Source organism: Diadema antillarum, unplaced genomic scaffold (assembly GCF_040938485.1).
Source record: "Diadema antillarum isolate AM-2024a unplaced genomic scaffold, OU_Dant_1.0 seq00000822_RagTag, whole genome shotgun sequence".
NCBI classification, from domain to species: Eukaryota; Metazoa; Echinodermata; class Echinoidea; order Diadematoida; family Diadematidae; genus Diadema; species Diadema antillarum.
In genome coordinates this window covers 1,110,003-1,129,510 of record NW_027271699.1, presented here as the reverse complement: position 1 = coordinate 1,129,510, position 19,508 = coordinate 1,110,003, and the positions used below count along the sequence as shown (strand labels likewise).

General features: G+C 36.3%; 1 protein-coding gene across 1 annotated transcript; it reads right to left on the bottom strand.

Annotated features, from left to right (window-relative positions):
- Positions 1–6,202: 6,202 nt before the first annotated feature.
- On the bottom strand, positions 6,203–17,021 carry LOC139739975 (uncharacterized). Its single transcript, XM_071650573.1, has 10 exons — positions 16,927–17,021; positions 11,577–11,628; positions 10,745–10,803; positions 10,420–10,481; positions 10,020–10,093; positions 8,688–8,758; positions 8,091–8,197; positions 7,733–7,797; positions 7,072–7,163; positions 6,203–6,642 (listed from the first exon to the last, which is right to left on the bottom strand). Exons 1-10 carry the CDS (start codon positions 16,997–16,999, stop codon positions 6,482–6,484), a joined length of 816 nt encoding a protein of 271 aa, XP_071506674.1. The 5' UTR covers positions 17,000–17,021; the 3' UTR covers positions 6,203–6,481.
- Between the last annotated feature and the right edge of the window lie 2,487 nt (positions 17,022–19,508).

Genomic DNA, 19,508 nt, shown 5'->3' with positions numbered 1-19,508 from the left:
TTTTCCGTTAACACCTGTTCTCGTTTTTTGGTTTCTTTTTGTTTCTTTTTGGAGGGGGATAGTTTTTCTTTTATTTTCAAGTTGTTTTTCGCATTCTCACTTACATTCTTCCCTGTGTAAATATTTTAGTCTGGTTGCATACCAACTGAATGACTGTTATCGTTACAGCAGGTGTAAACAAGTGTAAATTAAAAGGGTAATGACATTCTCTCGGAGTATAATGTCACACTGACAATCGATAGGAACTGATGTTTTCTGGCAGGTGTTGTAAACTTGGTATGCCTTTTGAAAGATTACACTACACTTGTATTACCATTTCAGCAAGAAAGCGATCAACCGAAGCGTTTTATTTAATCATTATGCTCCTTGAAAACATCTTTCAAATGTAAACATAATGGAATGTTTACAATGGTAAGATACATGATTGACATCGGGTACGATAGAGACATTAAAGCCACTGTTTACCATTGGGAGCAGAAATTAAAAAAAAAGAAATGTTGTAGTTATCACATTTGATGCAAAGGCCGTACATATTTACTCGTATCAAAAACATCCTACCATAGAAAAATTTCAAAATAAACCCACATATATAAGGGGATACTCGTATGTCACTAATTTTCTCAATAAACCATACTGTAGACAGTTATTCTAGAAATTATTTCAATAAGACTATTGTTCACATTTTGTGTATTAATAAGCATACTAATTAGAATAATTACATTTCTGTCCCCAACTCACATTTCCAATTAAACTTTTGTTCACATTTTGTATATTTAACAATATACTAATTAGAATATTTGGATTTGTTGTCCCCAACTCACATTTTCAAAAAAAAAAAATTGTTCACATTTTGCGTATTTAACAATATACTAAATGGAATATTTATATTTGCTGTCCCCAACTCACATTTTATTGGTTGTTTGATAACTATTTTGAAGCACTAATAAAAGCTTTTCTCTTTTCTTATCTGCAAATGGTAAGTAGTGGCTTTAAGATACCCTGCTATTCCTACACCGTAAGCCTATATAATAGGTCACATTACAGCCATGGCAATGTGTTCCCAAGGATTCACGAGTTTCAAATCATCAGTGTTGTACTGCGATTATTTTGATTCTGAGTTAATCATTTTGTTTCGTGAAAGCGTAGCATCGCAAGCCCGGGAAGCATCGTGAACCTCCTCGTACGATCATCGTGCGATACCCTTGTGACATTCTTGTATGTTTTACGACGATTTTTTTTTAATTCAAACTCATGAAATTCTTCAGTCGAGATGTTTTCATTGCACCTGGTTGACAAATTGCCCTACATCGACGTAAATAAGCACTGAATTGATTAGTGCTTTAGTTGTAGCCATGATAAATAGATAGCCATCATGAATTTGAATAATTACGCAGTACTCGCTGCATAATTTGATAAGGATTAGAACCAATACTTGCTATCGGGCGAAAGCTCGGTGGTCTAGTGGAGATGACGCCTGTCCGGAGATCAGTTGGTCGTAGGTTCGAATCCTGCTCGAGTACGTATACGCCCATTATTTTTTTTTTATCATGGCTACTACTAAAACACTGATCAATTCAGTGCTTATTTACGTCGATGTAGGGCAATTTGTCAGTCAGTTGCGACGATTTTTTTTCTTTGATTCTTTATGGTGTCTCTCCAAATGTGTTTTCTTTTAGTCAGAGCTATTGTTGAATTTTCCGTTTTCCGGTTTTGCCTCTTGTGCTGATCAAGGTGCTAGGTCAGTAGGTGCACGGACTGCATGCCGGACTAGACTACACGCGTTGCTTATCATGTGACTGGAACTCGCACGAATTGCTTATGCGAGCCTCAGTCGAGAACCCGATCCAGGGGTTGTTTCACGAAGAATTTAAGTCAATCTTAAATTATGGTAGGCTGCTGATGTGTGTTACTTCAAAAATATTCTGACTTTCATATAGGAATGACAATTTGGAGAGTGTTTCATACAGGCAGTAATTAACAAAATAAAGTAAGGGGACAAAGGTGTTTTTTTTTCCTGTAAATTTTCGTAACATTTTGAAGTGGATTCTTAAAACATTAGCTAAAACTGAAAAGAGAAACCAGCGGCATGCCATCATTTTAAAGTTTGACTTTTTTTTTTCAAGTTTGACTTAAATTTTTCGTGAAACACTCCCAGTTTCCGATCGTAGACTGACATTTTCAACCTTGGACTTGCACCCTCATGTAACTTGTAGACAATGTGAACGCATAAAAAAAGACAAAACAAAAACAAAATCGGTCGGGTGACGTTACACTGTCTCAAAATCGACACAAGATGGCAATATATACTAATACGTCGCAAATTACACAGGTCTTTGGGCAAGTTTTTGACGTGCCAAAGAATTTGCCACTGATCACGAAATTGCAGCGGAGCCTGAGAAATTCACCGACGGTCTTACGGTGGCTTTAATAAGTGCCCTCAAGAATGACCCGATGTTTACTTTACACAATGAGAGTCGAATTTGAACATTCCCTTTATTGTGTGTCCATCTTTGCTCGATTTCGAAACAGTTTGACGCCTGTGGTAGAAAGTACAACGTACGATGTTGTGGTACGCCACCATGGCCAAGATTTATCGTAGCCAAAAGCTATCGCACGATCGAGACCCCTATCCGACGTGGGCTTAAAGCAGTACAGTCGGTCGAATGCAATCATTGTATATCGCAGATCATGATTGTATAGGTGTCATTAGATTTCAGTTGTTGCCATCTAAATGCGACAGAATGAGATCTAGCCATTTTATTTGGAAAAGGGTCTTTCAACACTCATTCTTCTTCTTTAATATCGAATAAGTTCGCAGATTATCCAATATTCCACACAGTCATGTATTTCAATTCATCCTTAATCATTAAAACAAACATACAAACAGACATTCTGATGTAAAAGGCTAGCTTCTTTGAAGCTTTGAAGGAGCCTTTAATTTGTATTAGTCATTTTTCTCTTGTATCGGGCTATCCTCTCTCTGATTCATTCGTGAAGGACATGTAATGTTGTAGCCTCTATCAGGTGTAAACCTTTAGTTATTCTAGCCGTGCCAAATAGTGGGGCTTTTGACGATGATGCTGATGATGTAGGTGTATCCGGCGAAGCGCTCTCGGGAAGGCGGGGCGAGCCAAGTTCTTTGGAAATACCCACTGCCTCGGGATTCGGCTTTCCTGGAAGAGCAAATGAAATTAATATGATTTCATGATTTTGCTTGTCCTCTTCTTCTTCTTTTTTAATGAATGTGTTCCTCGTCAATGTAAGCAAGTTTGATGTCAGCTCAATTAGGTATTGTTGTCGTTTTCCCTTTCTTCAAGTTCACAATCTTTTGTCTATAGGAGAGGATGTCAAGATCTGTAGGTGGAGCTATATTAGGGGAGTCTACCTGTGTGTATATAGAATTAACTTGATGACAGTATGGGCTTACCAAAGTTGTGCCAGAATGATTTGTCTACCATGTCCACACTATTCATCATTTTCGTACGAAAAGACATGAGCATTATTTGTAGACTTCTCTAAAACAACAACAACAGCAACATCAAATGCTGCACAAATCCACGCCGCCACAAACGAAATACGTCAGACATACGTATGTAGACCTACGCCTACATACATCCTGTGCTTCTCATTCTCTCTCTCCTTTGTTTCTCTTTCTTTTACATGTTATCTGACACAATGCAATCTGCTTATTCTTTGTTTGAGGGGGCGGACGGGTAACGCGTGCCAGAATTGGAGTCGGTATCCTTCGCTGGTTTTTGATGAACTAGAATTTGTGTTCGGAATGTTATCTTTTGTCCTTTTGTTATCTTCTATTCATCACGTCTTACCCCTTTTTTTCATATCTCTTTATTCAAACAATAGAGAGGGAGAAGGAAGGATAGAACAAATAGACGGATAGAAATAAGACAAAACTCATCGTCTGCATTAGGTTTGATTATCATTTGTTTCATTTAATCATCCAAAACTTTATCAATAATCTTAGCTCCGCATAAATCTTAATGATGCCAGCTGCAACATTGTATACAGAGAGTTTTGTGAAAAGTAGTTGATATGACCGCTTAGAAATTTGAACTATAAGGCAATGTTGAGTGTGATATGTCAATTATCGGGTGATTAGTCTCTTCACCAATGTAAAATTGGGAATTTGAATGGACTTCGAGCTATATTTGCACAAAGATTCACAGGTCTTTATCAATCGTTATTCTCTGAATGAATTTGATTAGCAAAGTGAATGAGAGCAGTTACGCCGGTAGCGCGATGTTTGCTATGCTATAAAAATACATGTAAGTATTTTTTTTTTCTGGAATGCATGTTCCATCCGTACTTGTATATTGATCATAATTATATATTAAGTATCATAATCATTGTCATTCTAAAGGGAATGATTAAAGGTCCTGTTTACCTTTGGGAGCAGTGATTTAAAAGACAACCAATATATCATGTTTGATGCATATGAGTAGGTCTGCTGTCCGACAAAACATCCCACCATACAAAATTTTTGCAATAAAGCCTGACATATAAGGAGATATAAATGTTTTTCTTAGTAAATCGTAACTGTAGACGGTTTAGTCTGGAAACATTTTTATTATGACTATTGTTCACATTTTGAATATTTAACAATACTTAACATTGATTTTACTTATTCAAATTTTTGCAGTGGTTGTTTCTATCCCTAACTCACATTTTAGAATTATTTTAAAGCACTAATACTGGGTTTTTGTTTCATCTACATTCTGCCTTTAACTGATATGACGGAGGATATCTTTGTAACAAATGTAAAGTTTGCGATACATCTGGATTTGTCATTCGTGAACGATGAACTCATAATCACTATAACATATAAACGTTTGATTATATTTACAAGTCTTCAAAATGAGTGAATCTTGCAAACATATGTGGTTAGACGTAATACAAAAAGACCACTTGAATTCTTTCATTTACCTTTTTTTATTCCACTTAAAAACATATTAAAAGAAAAAGAAATCATGTTGCAATACTATAAAGCATGTTGGAACAAAATAAATTGTAGAAAAAGAATGCGCATTGATCTTGTTCGAGTGAATCAAAAGACATACTTTTATAAAGCATTTTCATATCTCACATTATATACACGTTGTGTATAGTGTTTCAGTAAAAAGGTAAAACAAATAACAGTGTATGAACTTTACAACCGAGCGAAACTATACAGAGATGTCAAACTATAAGTACGGTAGAGACTTTCTGATACGCTGACATTATATACATAAAGTCGCAGGAAGCGCTCAATGAGTCTTGAGCAACACTGATGGCGCCCTACCACAAAGCGACAAAGTGCACCATGGACTCGCGTGGTGTCCATATCTGCTAGTGTAATAACGATTATGTTCGCTTCCTACAGTATGTTTGGTAGTGCTAGTTTATCAACGTGAAGTGTAAATAGCGACAAGTAATTTTCTATGTCTCTTTGTTCATCAGGGTTTTGACGTTTACACGTTTCAAGACATCACAGATTCACAGACGTTACGAAATCCTAGACACAACGATTGAAATTGAAATTGAAATTTCACGTGTTTCTCGTACAATATGAAATACACTACAGCAGACTGTACAACGGGTCAACAATAAGAGAAAATAGAAACATCAATCAGAATTTTTTTTTTACAAAAATCACACAAATGTCACTGTTCTTTGGCATATATCTTAAATCATTGATACAGCCAGCTGCACCAATACCTTTCGGAATCATCATTTAATCGTGCATGATGGGAATCATCATTGGATGTGATACGATTCCTTCACACTTCAATCAAATTTTAACTCGATCACGTCAGGAACCATTTCTTCCACATCCTCACAGTAGTCTCGTTTCATCCGTCATTTTTCATTATAGCAATTAGCGTATTCAATAATATCTCTTGGAAGATCAATGTAGAGTACAACGGACAGTGTTCACCAAGCTTTTCCATTCTCTTGGACGCATACGCAGATTGATCATCCGTCAAGATTGTAAAAACATTTCTCATGTTTTGTTTGGTTATTTCAATCGCAGAAGTACCTTCTTTTCAATCTAGGTGAAGGTAAGGGAACATTACATTTTAGGTGCACGTTCTATCGCAATGACCACATTAATGGTCATTACGATTTGGTTGCTTCTTTTGATGTTTGTTTTCCTTGTAATTTACGAAGTGATCAAAATTATGTCTAACCAACTTCATACCAACTTCGCCTTTCGTATATACATGTAGTTGCTGTGGACAGCAGTGTCCTCTCTAGATTGTCTACTGATATAGAGTCCATAACAAATGACGCATAAAGTGTGAATACGGACGAGTTGCGAAATGGAATCTTGTACATGGACGGCGAGAGTAAAAAATTCACCACTGTACAAAGAAGTAAGAAAACGGATTAGAAAAACATTTTCACTGGAAATGCACACAGTTCTTCGGAGATCGTTTGGAATACTAATTGCTAGAAGGCTCATTCTGTTCTCGTGCTGACGTCATCACTCTACGAAGAAGCTCTGTGAAGCGTGGAAGGTGCCACCAGGTAGGATGGTGACAGGTTGGCTCACGTGACCGCAGCCGATGCAGATCATCTCGGCGTACTCATCGGTGGTGATGTCGTGCGCGCCCTGGGCGTCTTCGTTCCAGGGATTCCAGATCACTGTTAGAGCGTGCGAGCCAGAGAGAGATGTGTCGTATTAGATATTAACAAATTGTGGTGTTTATGTTCAAAATCAGTCACGTGGGTAATCCATCTCGAAGGCCATTGATTTTTCTTTCATCAGACGCACAAACGTAAGCAAATAATGGTACCTTTGCATAATACTAATAATAAAAATGCATAAAAGAAAAACATTGGTTACTTTTCACATTTCCATCCAGTTGTCAATCACAATCTCAATTAAGCATCTTTGCATATCATGACAATCAATTATGAAAATGAATGTGTACTTTTTGTTTACATGAATACAAACAGCATTGTAACTGAATATGAAGTATTGATGCGCGTCAAATCATTGTGGTTTTGGTTAATTACGAAGCCCTTTTATAATCACTTTGAGCACTTCTGTTGCTCTGAGTGCTTTCTTACCAGAATCAGGAAGATTCCATTTCCTCAGTGTGAGTGTAGCGCCCTCTTGAGTATTCCTCAGAACATGTTCGTCAGAAGAGTTCGCGTACAATCTGTGGGACGACGGATATAAAAAGTATGTGAAGCATAGCGAAATATTCAGAACATAGACAACAACAACATTGTTTTCCACCACCCCTCCCACTCATCCTCCTTCTTCTTCTTCTTCATCGTCTTCGTCTCCGTCCTACAAGCACTTTTGATTGTCTCTTCTTCTTCCTTCCTCTTTTTTCTCCTACCTTTTTTTAAAATCATTATTGCGTTCTAGTTTCCATTCAACATGCCTTTGGACCCTGGGAGGATATTGACCTTGCGAAGTCAATTGGTATTTTATTTTGTCTTGTATCTACTACTTCAGCAATATCTTTTCAACTGTCAAGATTTAAGTCCTATTTGATATCGTCACTCAAATGATTTATGCATCGCATCAAACAAAAACAAAAATAGAATGAAGTAAATTAAAGTAGTATATTTTGCTGGAAATTGATTTGCATTTGCCATTTGCAAATGGAGAACAATTAAACTGTGTGTAGTGCACTACGGGAACAAAAGCAATTCATTACACACAGTAAAAAGAAGAAGAAGAAAGGAAAAAGAGAATGTGAAAGTCAAGACTGCGTACCTGTCCAGCGGACCTTCTACGGAGACTCTGTCACTGCCCTCTGGGATAACGGCGCCGTAACTCACCTTGAAAAAAAAAAGAAGAAAAAATGAGGAAAATGACACAATGAATGATACGGCCGGCTTGCATGAATTACTGAGTACTAACGATAAATATTTTTCTCTTCAAATACTATTTCATTGATTGATTTTCTCAATCATTAGCCACCAAGTGTAATTGCTACTCCAACAATATTGCTAGTTGATGTACTGATTCTGTTTGAACTTGCGAAATGGGTTATAATCCTTGTAAAATGTCTTCGAATCACATGTAACAAAATCATTTGAGTATCAGTTCTCCTCTTTGTTATCATCGTTACCTCATCTGATGAATATGAGTCGTGGAGCCCCAGGATAGATGTATTTGTGACGTCATCAACCAGGAAATGATTCTGAAGCATCGGAGCACAGGCAAGTGGTTTCGAATCTGTGGCGAAATGGATTGAATGAGCATACATGATAACCTATGACAGATACATAGCTACATGTTTATAATTATAATAAAGACAGACAGACAGATAGATAGATAGATAAATGAGTAAATAGATAAATAAATGAATAAATGCATATAATATTCGCATAAATTATATATACAAATATAAACATATATCTATAGACACGAAAATATGTGTTCATAAAATAGATAGGCCTAGATAATATAGACTGAAAATGCAAACGAACAAAAGAGAATAGATAGATGGGTCAAATTCATATAGAAATCGTCTTTATGACATCATGATATAAAATTCAATTTTTTTAAAATTGTATGAGGAGATGATTCCTTTTGACAGAGATGCGATCAAGGTGCAAAATATCTGTATTTGGGAGGAAGACTCGCCCTTCTCAGTTCTTCAGATTGTCTGTCTCCGCTGATATTAATTTTTAATTCATTCCAGTTGCTTCTTTTATCTTCTTACCTTTATTTTCGATTTTGTAATCGAATGCCACCTCTTTCTTTCGCAAGGAGATCTTCAACGTTGCCTTAAATCTGTAAGGATAAAAAAGGAAATAAAACATGACTCATAGTTCAACATTTAAGGGATGGTATATATAGTATTGGATAAAGTGAGGATTCAGCTTTAAAATTTTTGCGAGATACTTAGAAACCAGTTTATGAAATACTATAGAACATGCAATGCTTAGAGGAATTCAAAGTTTCTTTGATCAAAATCGGTTTTGAAATGGCTAAGATATCAAAATCAGGATCGCTTTGTTTTGGATATCTCAGCCATTTCAAAACTAATTTTCATCGAATAAACGTTGAATTCCTCTTAGAATTACACGCTCTTTCATATTTTATACGAGGTTTCTCATTATCTCAACAAATCATCATCAAAAAACTTTGGAAACCTGAATCCCCATCTCCACTGAAACTGCACCACCCCTTTAAGGTGGTCAAGTCACAGTCCACCACAAGTATCCGATCTCCTAAATTATTCAAAATTTGTTATACCAAGGGTTTAAGGAGACCTGCGAACTGTTTTTATGTCGGCATCATCGTATTTATCTGTTGGTACTCCGAAAGTACTGTGTCTTCGACCTTTTTGTTCACTGAATCTATGCTCTGTATTTTTCATTTAATGATCTTCATTTGAGAAATATGAAAATAGGTGAAATGAAATGAAATCAGTTGAAAACATATTGACAAGGTGCCTCGCAGAAGCATATCTTTGGCTCGATTCCCCTTCTCTAGAGATTATAGTTTTAATCACGTGTTTCTCCTCTCACAGCAGCGTTTAAAATATCATTTTTTCTTATAATACTACACTACAAATGCAACACCTTGAGCAACCTTGCAAAAGACTGGAAAGTGGGGATTAATATCTATTTGGAAATAACAGACCAATACATACGATATGAAATCTTACAAGACTAGCAATAATGAAGTTCAAATCAACGCTGAATCAAAGCTTATATTATAATCTGTTGTTCATAGTTGATGTTAACTGTTGTTTCTAGTCTTATGATATTGATTTTATTACTAGTATACTCGTGTTTTATCATACAGTGGTCATGACAATAAAATTATCATTTATAGTTATAGTGTCTTCTTTATATTATAATCTTTGTTTCCGATTATGTGTATAGTGATGGTAGAACTCACTATCCTTGTTACAATCATTATCCTCATACGATAGCGATGCAAGTACAGTGTATTATCATAATCATTATCTTATTCATATCGTCTGTGTCTTAATCATCATAACCACTGCCATGTGAATGTAAATTGCCAAAAGAGATGGCTTTACCTGAAGTTCCATCGTTTCCTGGTTTCATCGCTGTCTTCCAGGGCAAAGGACGCACTGACATCTCCATTTGGGTTCTGTATGGATAAGTTGGAAAATAATATGCATATAAGATTTTTTTTTATTTTTTTTTTCTAGTCTAGCTTTGATTTGGTCGGGAATACGCCGGGAATATAAATGACTTAATAATCAGTAGATTTTCTCTTGGCGACAACAACAACCAAACACGTAAGAATAACACACAAAAAAATAATAATAATAAAATGTAGCATCCATTCAAATTTGGTGAACAGCTAGTGACCAAACTGAAGACATTTAAGACCCGCCCCTATTAAATGCAAAGTACGTCATGGCTAAATAAATCACAGTATACGTTGGTGACTGCGACCTTACAGACACATACCTTGCTCTGTTCCACTAAAGTCCAGTGAGTTGTTCTGAAGAAGTCGTGAGCGGGATCGTGGGCTGGTGAAACAAACAACATATACAATTCATCGTTAACCATACTCCACTCGTTATGTGAAATATTGCAAATTATAGATATACGCATATTTTCTACTTTTCTTCTCCTTTTTTTTATTTCTATTTGTTATTGTCATCATAGATATCATCATTATCATATTCCCTATATCATTGTTATTATTACCATTGAAATAACAATAACAACAACTACTACTACTACTACTACTACTCCTACGCTTAATACCACTTTTAATTAATATACTTACAAAGGATGAATGGAATGCCGCTCCTAATTGGAGATTTGTTGTCTAGCACCGTGGATTTGCTAAAAATAAAAACGGGAAGAAAATATGATATGAGGCTTGCCAATCACCAAACAACAAAGACATGCATAAAAGAACACAAAACAAACACACTTTATGGTATATTTGTATTCTAAAAGAGCAAAATTAGCATATAAAATGGTGGTATCATAAAGCGCGTTATCAGTCATTATAATTAATCGACCGTGGTTCGAAACAGATAATGGCGTTTCTTTCTTACGTTCTCTATGTACGGTTTCGCAATCAATTCATGGTAAACAATAACCATATACACGTACAATCAACTATATCGAGCGTAGAAAAATCTTAAATGCACCGTTTATCTCCTGAATTATAAATCAGAGTCAGAAGTAAAATACATTAAAATCTTATATCCATGTTTGTCAGTTGTGACATTGACTGCTCAGCTCAGATTATTTTTTTTGATTGGATATTCGTTCACGTGTTCACCGTTGCTCCCTTTGCGTGTCAGTTGTAATGTACTTTAACCACACACATACAAACCATAATTTGTTTGTTTTTGTTTTGCGTCTTGTTTTTGCGTCAAAATGCGAGTCATTTCATTTCATTTTGCCTATTCATTCAGCTGCCCATCACGACACGCTTAAACGTCATGAACTTGCAAGGACATAATCACAACAACAGAAGTAAAGATCACAAAGAATCAACAGTAAAGTTCAAGAACTCGCCTTAGGACATCGAGGGTAATCAAAAACAAGTCGTACATAACTGCCAGCCGGCGATGCATGATAAAATATTGTAATGGTGATCTCACCTTAAAAACAGCCTCTCGACGCCATTGACTAACATTGACGTCACCGCGGCCCCTGCAAAGCAAAGAATCAGAATTGAATCAATGATTAGCATGACAGTAATACTCCTGATCGTCATGTAACAGCCAGCCAGTCGAACAGATGTTAAACTGCTCAATAAGGTAGACTGGGTCTCGTTGAGCTCGACCTTTATGAATGATTACAGACATAATGTTGGCCACGGGAGGTCTTATGCTGAGCCAGACACCCCACTCACCAACAATGTAATGCAAATGTTAGATTTCGTTTCAACGAAGTACTAATTTTTCAATTTGCTTCCAGCAGAAACTATGTAGCATACCTTTCCTTTTATACCTTACGTGTGTGGAAGAAACTCAATCCAGAACATGAATGCATAATTATTAAGATCATGTCCAAGAAGAGTTCTGAGCACTAATTTGTGAAAAGAAAAAAGTGATAAAGTGAAGCCCGATCTCTATTTCAAACAGATCAAATACAGACATAGTGGAATGCATTGCTGACTTTATTTCAAGAATATTCATCAAAAGCAAAATTATTAAATGCTCTCGCCTCTTTCTCAAAATTTGTTCACTCCACCAAGTTCTGATGATGATACCAGCTTATTTTTTTTTCAATAGACAAATGAACACAGCTGTCGTATTTCATTCGTGACAATGTTGGTGACGCGGATGAATCCTCGCCGGAAGTCAACATCATCTGCCAAAGAGTTACCGCGAAATGAGCGCATCCCAGTGGTATCCATACCCGGATCGCGGTGGTGCGAGACACGCCCTGGTTAGACAACGCGCGGGCAGGCATCTCCTGCCGAGTTTCGCCTATATCCACTCACCGCCTTGGCATCCACGGAATTCCGCATCGCTGTTGGATGTGATTGTCACGACATTGAATAATTTGCTCCTCGTGTTGTGTAGAATAGGAAATGACCATTGCAGTTTGGTTCAACCACGAGTTAACCTCGAGCATATCTTGAACATCATGTAAAGACAGAGGCATGCATTCATAAGCTGACACGTTACATCGAATAATCTCTTTCCAAGACTGTGGCAGCTTGTACTATATAGAAGCTGTTCCTTATGCAGGAATATTGGAGTGCTTCCCTACACTGTATAGGTGGTAAGGATAATGATGATGATGATGCTGATGCTGATGCTGATGCTGATAATGATAATGATAATTATAATTATAATGATAATAATAATGATAATAATAATGATTATTATTATTATTATAAACTATTATTGTTATTATTATTATTATTATTATTATTACTATTATTATAACATTGATAATAATGATAATGATAATAACAGTTAAGATAACGGGAACAATGATCATTAGTATCATTATCATCATAAGGAACTAAGCTTAACCTTACTTTTATCGTCATCCTTGATCAGTGTAATAATTACTGGACCTTGTGATTAAAAACGAATTCGAATTTGACTTGGACATTATCTTTAAGCGTATAAATCAAAAGCTCAAAACGTCCTTGCTTGAACTGTTGATTGAAGTTTGTCGCCTTTGCAAAATTCTAGTTGGTTTGCCTCCTTATCATCAAGGAAAGACTTTATTCCTGCACTTTCTGCAGGTAATACTTGATTAGTTAGTCATGATACAGTAATTATGTTAGTCAATGTTGATAAATGACTCTGTAAACCCTATGCAAAATCGATTAATCGTTGTTTTTGTTTTTTTATCTGTGTTCTTATCAAGCTCGCTCTCTGTCCAGTGGTATCTATAAACGCTCTTAAAAGGATGGTAAAGTATTGTTGGAGGCGAGGATTCAGCTTCAAACTTTTTGCGAGACACTTGGAAACCACTTCATAAGATGTTAACCAGCATACAATGCCAAAAGGAATTCAATGTTTACTTGATGAAAATCGGTTTTGAAATGGCTGAGATATAAAAAACAAAGAAAAACAAAGCGACCCTTATAAAAGGTGGGTCCCACCTTTTATTAGGATCGTTTTGTTTTTGATAAGCTTTATCTCAAAAACAATTTTCATCAAATAAACTTTGAATTCCTCTTGGAATTATAATTATGCTCTTTCATATTTCATAAGAGGTTTCTCATTATCTAAAAAAAAATATCAAAAAAAAAGTCAGAAACGTGAAGCCCCATCTCAACCGAAACTGAACATACCTTTAATTTGGGGTCAGTATTCGACTTTTTGGGGTGCTGTTACTGTACAAGTTGACTTTCATCAAGGTTCCATCAAAGTTCCTTTGCTTACGCTTGCTTTGTTATCACATGATAAGAATATACAGCAGTCATGCTTGGTTTCGAAGTTACCTATTTCCTCGTAATGTATCATCATTTCTGCTGTATTATACGGATAAGCTGTTATTCTTCTGATAAATGTGAAAATTTAAGAAAGAAATTGACCGAGTGTGCAAAGCGTAAATTTCGGTGGTTGCACACAAAAATCCCACGGTCACCATGGTCACTGTGTCACCTAATCATATTCCAAAACGAGTTTTGTCCATTTTGATGGAATTATATAATTGAAAAAAAAAATGATAATGTACAAGTGTAGCAGAGAGACAAAATTATTTTTGGCGATCATTCAGACATGGGAGGCTGAAAGATTCGGTAAAGCTGTGTTCATAGTGTTATAAATACTCTAAGGCTAATAAAACGTATTTCAAAATGTTGTGCTATGAATGCCATTGCATTTTTCTTTTTGTAAGAGGAACCACGCTCATGAGAGAGAAAGACAGAGGAATAGTAAAATTACAGTGAGAAAGAGAGATGGAAAAGAATAAAAAGAATTGACGTTGATTATTTCATTTATTGATAATCATGATTTTTTTTTTTTTTTTGTTAAGGGTTGTTGACAGCATCTTCAGAGCGTGTGGAGCAAAGATTTCTTGAGTTATGCAAAGATGACTGAACTCGCACGTTTTTCAGCAAACGGCCTTTGTTTATCCAGTTGCCTATCACATCATAAGTTCTTGATCTAAAGATAGAACACATGGCTGTCGAATGATGTCAGAAATATTACCCCCTAACCGCGGAATTCCTATGAATGGATTGCGCAGACGACTCCATTCAAATATCGAATGTCTGCTGTTGTGTTTCATAAGATAAAAAAGAAGAAAAAGAAAACCACATAAATATCAGCTGGCCCATAACGACGAAGTGTCACGCGTCGGTATTTGACATTTGAACTGAGGCATACGGGCCGCTCTGCGCTTGAGACAAACTGGCGGGGGAAAGTATCCCTTTGGGCGTAATACAAGCCAAGAGATCGTGAGAGATTCGGGGGTCCAGAAGAGCAAACCGATACCTCCCGCAAATACATGTTATTCTTGGTAAATTGATATCGCTTGTTTCGATTCATATAATCAGTTTAAGATTGATGCGCCCGAGGCTATAAAATTCTTCCGATGCCGCACGCAAAAGGTCTGTTCGCGAAGAGAAAGGACTCGTTTTTTGTTTGGTTTTGATTTATTCTGGGTTTTTTTTTTTTCTTGGGGGGGGGGAACTATTCGTTAAACGGTTGAGGAGAAATTGATATGTTTTCGAAATATTCTCGAAAAACTTTCTGTTTTCCAAGCACCACATGCAGAGAGAGAGTTAGCGAAAATAAATCTATAATCTACGCCTTGTATGTCATCGAGGGAAGAAAATTGCATGTAAATTGTTTTGACATCGTTAATAACTTAGTACGAGAAATGCGAAGTGGGAATCAAATTGACCCGAAAAACACTAAGAAAAACAAACAAAACAAAGTAAAACAAAGCAACCATTACTCGCGTGTTCAGAAAAAAAAAGTGACTAAGAAAAATATGAAGAGATAGCTAAAAAGTCGACGACGGAAAGTGGTATATAAATTATGGTTAAAAGGAAATATACCCCAAATATAATTATTACATATTAATTCAGTAAATGCAGAAATGATAGAACATGGAAACAAAGTTTGAGAAAAAATGGAAAATCCGTTCGAAAGAAATTAATGTTAAGTTTTCCATCAAATCCATTTGCTCTCATTGCTGGATAAGAAGGCCCATAACTATTCGTGACGCTACAGTAGGAGAAGGATATAAAAGATAAGGATGATTCCACAAAATTCACTTTTTAACAAACAAGTGTATATTCCCTCTAAAAACTGACAAATCTCGAGGGTAATGTTATTTTCCCCTGCCTTCTGAAGGAGGTAAGTCAAATCCTCTTTCATTTTGATATTTGATACAAAATGAAAATGTATATGGAATTCGTTTTATTATTATTTTTCTATATCAGTCCACTAATGACTAATATAACATCGCAAAGTGTCCTAGCCTTCTTAGTATTCAGCAATGGCGGCACAAAAACTTTAGAAATTCGTGAACTTTTGAACTAATCGTGTGATTTCCCTCAAATTTCACTGCTGTGTTATACCAACATTGCTGCCAATTAATCCACATAATTTTTAGGGAAATTTTCCCCATTTTAACGAACTAGAGAAAAAGAACAAGAAAATGTAAGAAGATCGAGAGATGAAGAGAGGGGAGAATGATAATTTTGCTCTTTCTAGATTTTAGTTTTTGATGATGGCATCTTCATATTCATCCTGATCGCAATGAAACCCAACGGAAAAAATTGAAATGCTGAAATCGGTCGTCAGAATTCTTTATACACATTGACATACATCAGTTAAAACAATATTAGATTCGAACATTATTATGACAAGGGCTCACAATAAGTCATTCGCATTCTCACAAGCATGCACACCGCTTACATGGATGATTACCTACAACTAAAAGTTCAATTTAATCAAACATTTACGTTGAATTCGCACTTTGTTCAAAGTCATTATTTTCTTATATTTAACAAGATATTAATCATACGACTTGTATTACATATGAGGAGGGGGTGCACCATACAAACATTGCTTATAAGCATTTCTCAACATTTCCAGCATTTCTGTATACTTTCGATATGCTATAAACTTATACATTTCTTTTATCATACATTGTAATGTAATTGTGCAATCATTTTTTTTTAAGTTATGTGTTTCTGCTCGAAATGGAAAAAATAAATGAGTGAATGAAGGAATTTTGTTTGAGGCTATACTTTAAATGACTTGCGTGAACTTATTCTGTTCTATAACCTGCCCCCCCCCCCCAATACATGCCATGATTATAGTAACGTCGGTTTAATAAACTTACAAATATATATATATGTATACATATGAGAGAGGGAGAGAGAGAGGGGGGGGGACACAGATACGAAAGTCACAAGAAGTTTTAAGGATATTGAACATAAATAAAAAACGAGTACCCCCCACTCTCCCCCCCCCCCAAAAAAAAAAAAAAATAAAATAAAATAAAATAAAACAAACTCACCAAGTAAGTTGACGGTAACACTGGACTCCAGTCTCCTCGCCAGCACAACCTGCTCAACATGATTCTGCGGCATTTTGATGTCTATCCGGGTTCTGTTTATGACGTGACGCTCAAGAACGAAGTGATATTGTTAGCTTGTTTTTCGAATGCAAAAGCTTTAAAGTGATACTCGCTGAAATTCAGTCACTCTTATCTTCGAGGTGCTCTACCCTGATGTCACAAAATGTTCTGGTGATCTCTTGACTTGCCAGTCGAGACCGCAGACCACCGCTTTATATACCCCCATCAGCTGTGCGACTTGCGCAGACGATTTTAGAAAAACAACATTTCCACGCCATCAGCGCACTTTCTATTTCTCGGTCGATGACTTATCAGCGATCAATGGAGTTGGAGCGCGCCCCACAGAGTTGGGGACTATAAAGAGAAAGAGAAAATCACGGAGAGACAGCGCACCAACCTTCCGGATGCGGGGTTTACGAGCCACGTCATCCAGAGATGTTTCTTGATCTGCAATTATCATTTCATGCGTGGCATCCGATACAAGTACAGGACAGCTGCTGGGATATGGCGCAGCATCAATCTATGTCTTATTCCGTGAAACACTCATCCTTTAACTATGTCTGTACTCTCTCTTTATTCCTCCCATGGAAAATCGTCTCAAGCATAATTATTTTTCATCTCTTCCACTGATATGCCCTTGATCACTGTTGATAGTTTCATCTTGCTCCCCCCTGCCACAACTTTGAATTCGAAAGTTTTTAAAGGCTCGGGTTGTCAGAGACTGAACTCCACATTCCTTTGATACTTGTTTAAAGCTTCATGCCCTTTATGCTCAACCAAAGAGCTAGTAGCTCTTTGGCTCAATATACAATATCTCCACACTCTCTACATCGTCAGTTTAACCACAGTTTCATACTAGATAATGCTGAAATTCTTTATACAACACTGTTTATATCTTTGGTCGTTCGTTCGCTCGTTTGTTTGTTTGTTTGCTTGTTTGTTTGTGTTTGGGGTGGTTCCCAAAAAATTTGTGTTTTTCCTATAGGGTGGATGCAATACGTATTGTTACCCACTCAACGCGATGATCACCTTTACACGAGGCGCAAAGGAAAGTATTTAAAATGGTCATAAATTAGACAAAACATAATATATTATATTAGTATTTTTGTTGCAAAGACAAGACCTGTTTTCATATTTGCCCAAATAGGCCTATATGTTCGCTTTAAAGGTATCGTATACCATTGGGAGCAGTGATTTATAAAATGTTTGAGTCATCACATTTGATGCATATGTGTAGGTCAGTTGTATCACAAAACATCCTACCATATACACTTTGCAATAAAGTCTGAATATAAGGAGATATTACTATTTTTCTCAATAAACCATAACTGTAGACGGTTTATTCTAGAAACGATTTTATCATAAGTATTGTTCACATTTTGTATATTTACAATACCTAACATTGATTATACTAATTAATTTTTTACATAGCTTGTTTCTATCCTCAACTCATAATTTAGAACTATTTTGAAACACTAAAGTTGGGGTTTGTTTCATCTGCTGATAGTAAATAATGTCTTTAACTTTATATCACATCATCTTCAAAAGAACGGTCCTAATCTAAACATTCACACTTATAGATAGACACAGAATGTAATGCCGGGTTGGGGCTTGATTTCTGAGTTTGGCATTATCATTATCCAAGAACTTAAGGATTTTGTCTTTGATATTCTGGCTATAATATCTAGCACATGTACGCGTCATTTTTTTTTTAAAGCTTCGAAAACAATCTCCGGTAAAAGTTTTAGTTAGACGTCGTCTCTGTATCATAGCTGCATATGAATTTGATTATCATGAATATTTGTGTGTGTGTGTGTGTGTGATTCATCTACATATCATTAATTTTTATCACCATTGTGTGGCGTGGTTGATGCTGTTTACTTGTACAACCAAAGCTTGTCGGGTAAATTATGAGACGTTGTGGTATTGTCAACCTGTTCCCAGCGCTCACAGTGGATTTCCTCAAAGTTTGTTTTAGTACAGCGTCGAGTTCTGCATAAATCATTAGACACAATCGTCATACCATGCATGTTGTGCACCTAAATATAACTTACGTAATGACTCTGACGTATTTTATCTCTTGCAGGCTATCAATCTGTGTTGTTCTAGACCAGCCACTTGTCATGTTGTGCACGTACCCGAACATTGAACCATCGAAGCAACATTCCTTCGGTGCATAGTTGGCATACAAGCTAATCAGTATCGCACGGATCACATTATGGTTATAACACAAAGCGGACATACTGGATAGGGTATCTGTATCCAGAGGCATCCGATCGTTGATGAGGGATGGCTCTATTCCAAGTGAATGTTCCTATCGTCAATCTCAGTCGGGAAATGAATGAGATTCCCAATGCATTTCTGCCATCTCTGTTTCATTAAAGACTGAATGACCCTTCTATGTGACAATAATGTCAGGTGTGCATGGGAACATGTCATTCAAGCGTTGCCATGGCTATCATTGTTTTGTTGTTTATATGAAGCAGACGTGGCGCTTTTTATTGTGTATTGGTCCGTCTTCA

Excerpts from the sequence above, each read along its gene's own strand:
- LOC139739975 (XM_071650573.1), bottom strand. The coding sequence starts at position 16,999 with ATGCCGCAGAATCATGTTGAGCAGGTTGTGCTGGCGAGGAGACTGGAG. Across the intron at positions 10,804-11,576 it reads GTCGAGAGGCTGTTTTTAAG|CAAATCCACGGTGCTAGACA; the intron begins GTGAGATCACCA and ends TTTTATTTTTAG. Across the intron at positions 8,198-8,687 it reads TTACAAAATCGAAAATAAAG|ATTCGAAACCACTTGCCTGT; the intron begins GTAAGAAGATAA and ends ATTTCGCCACAG.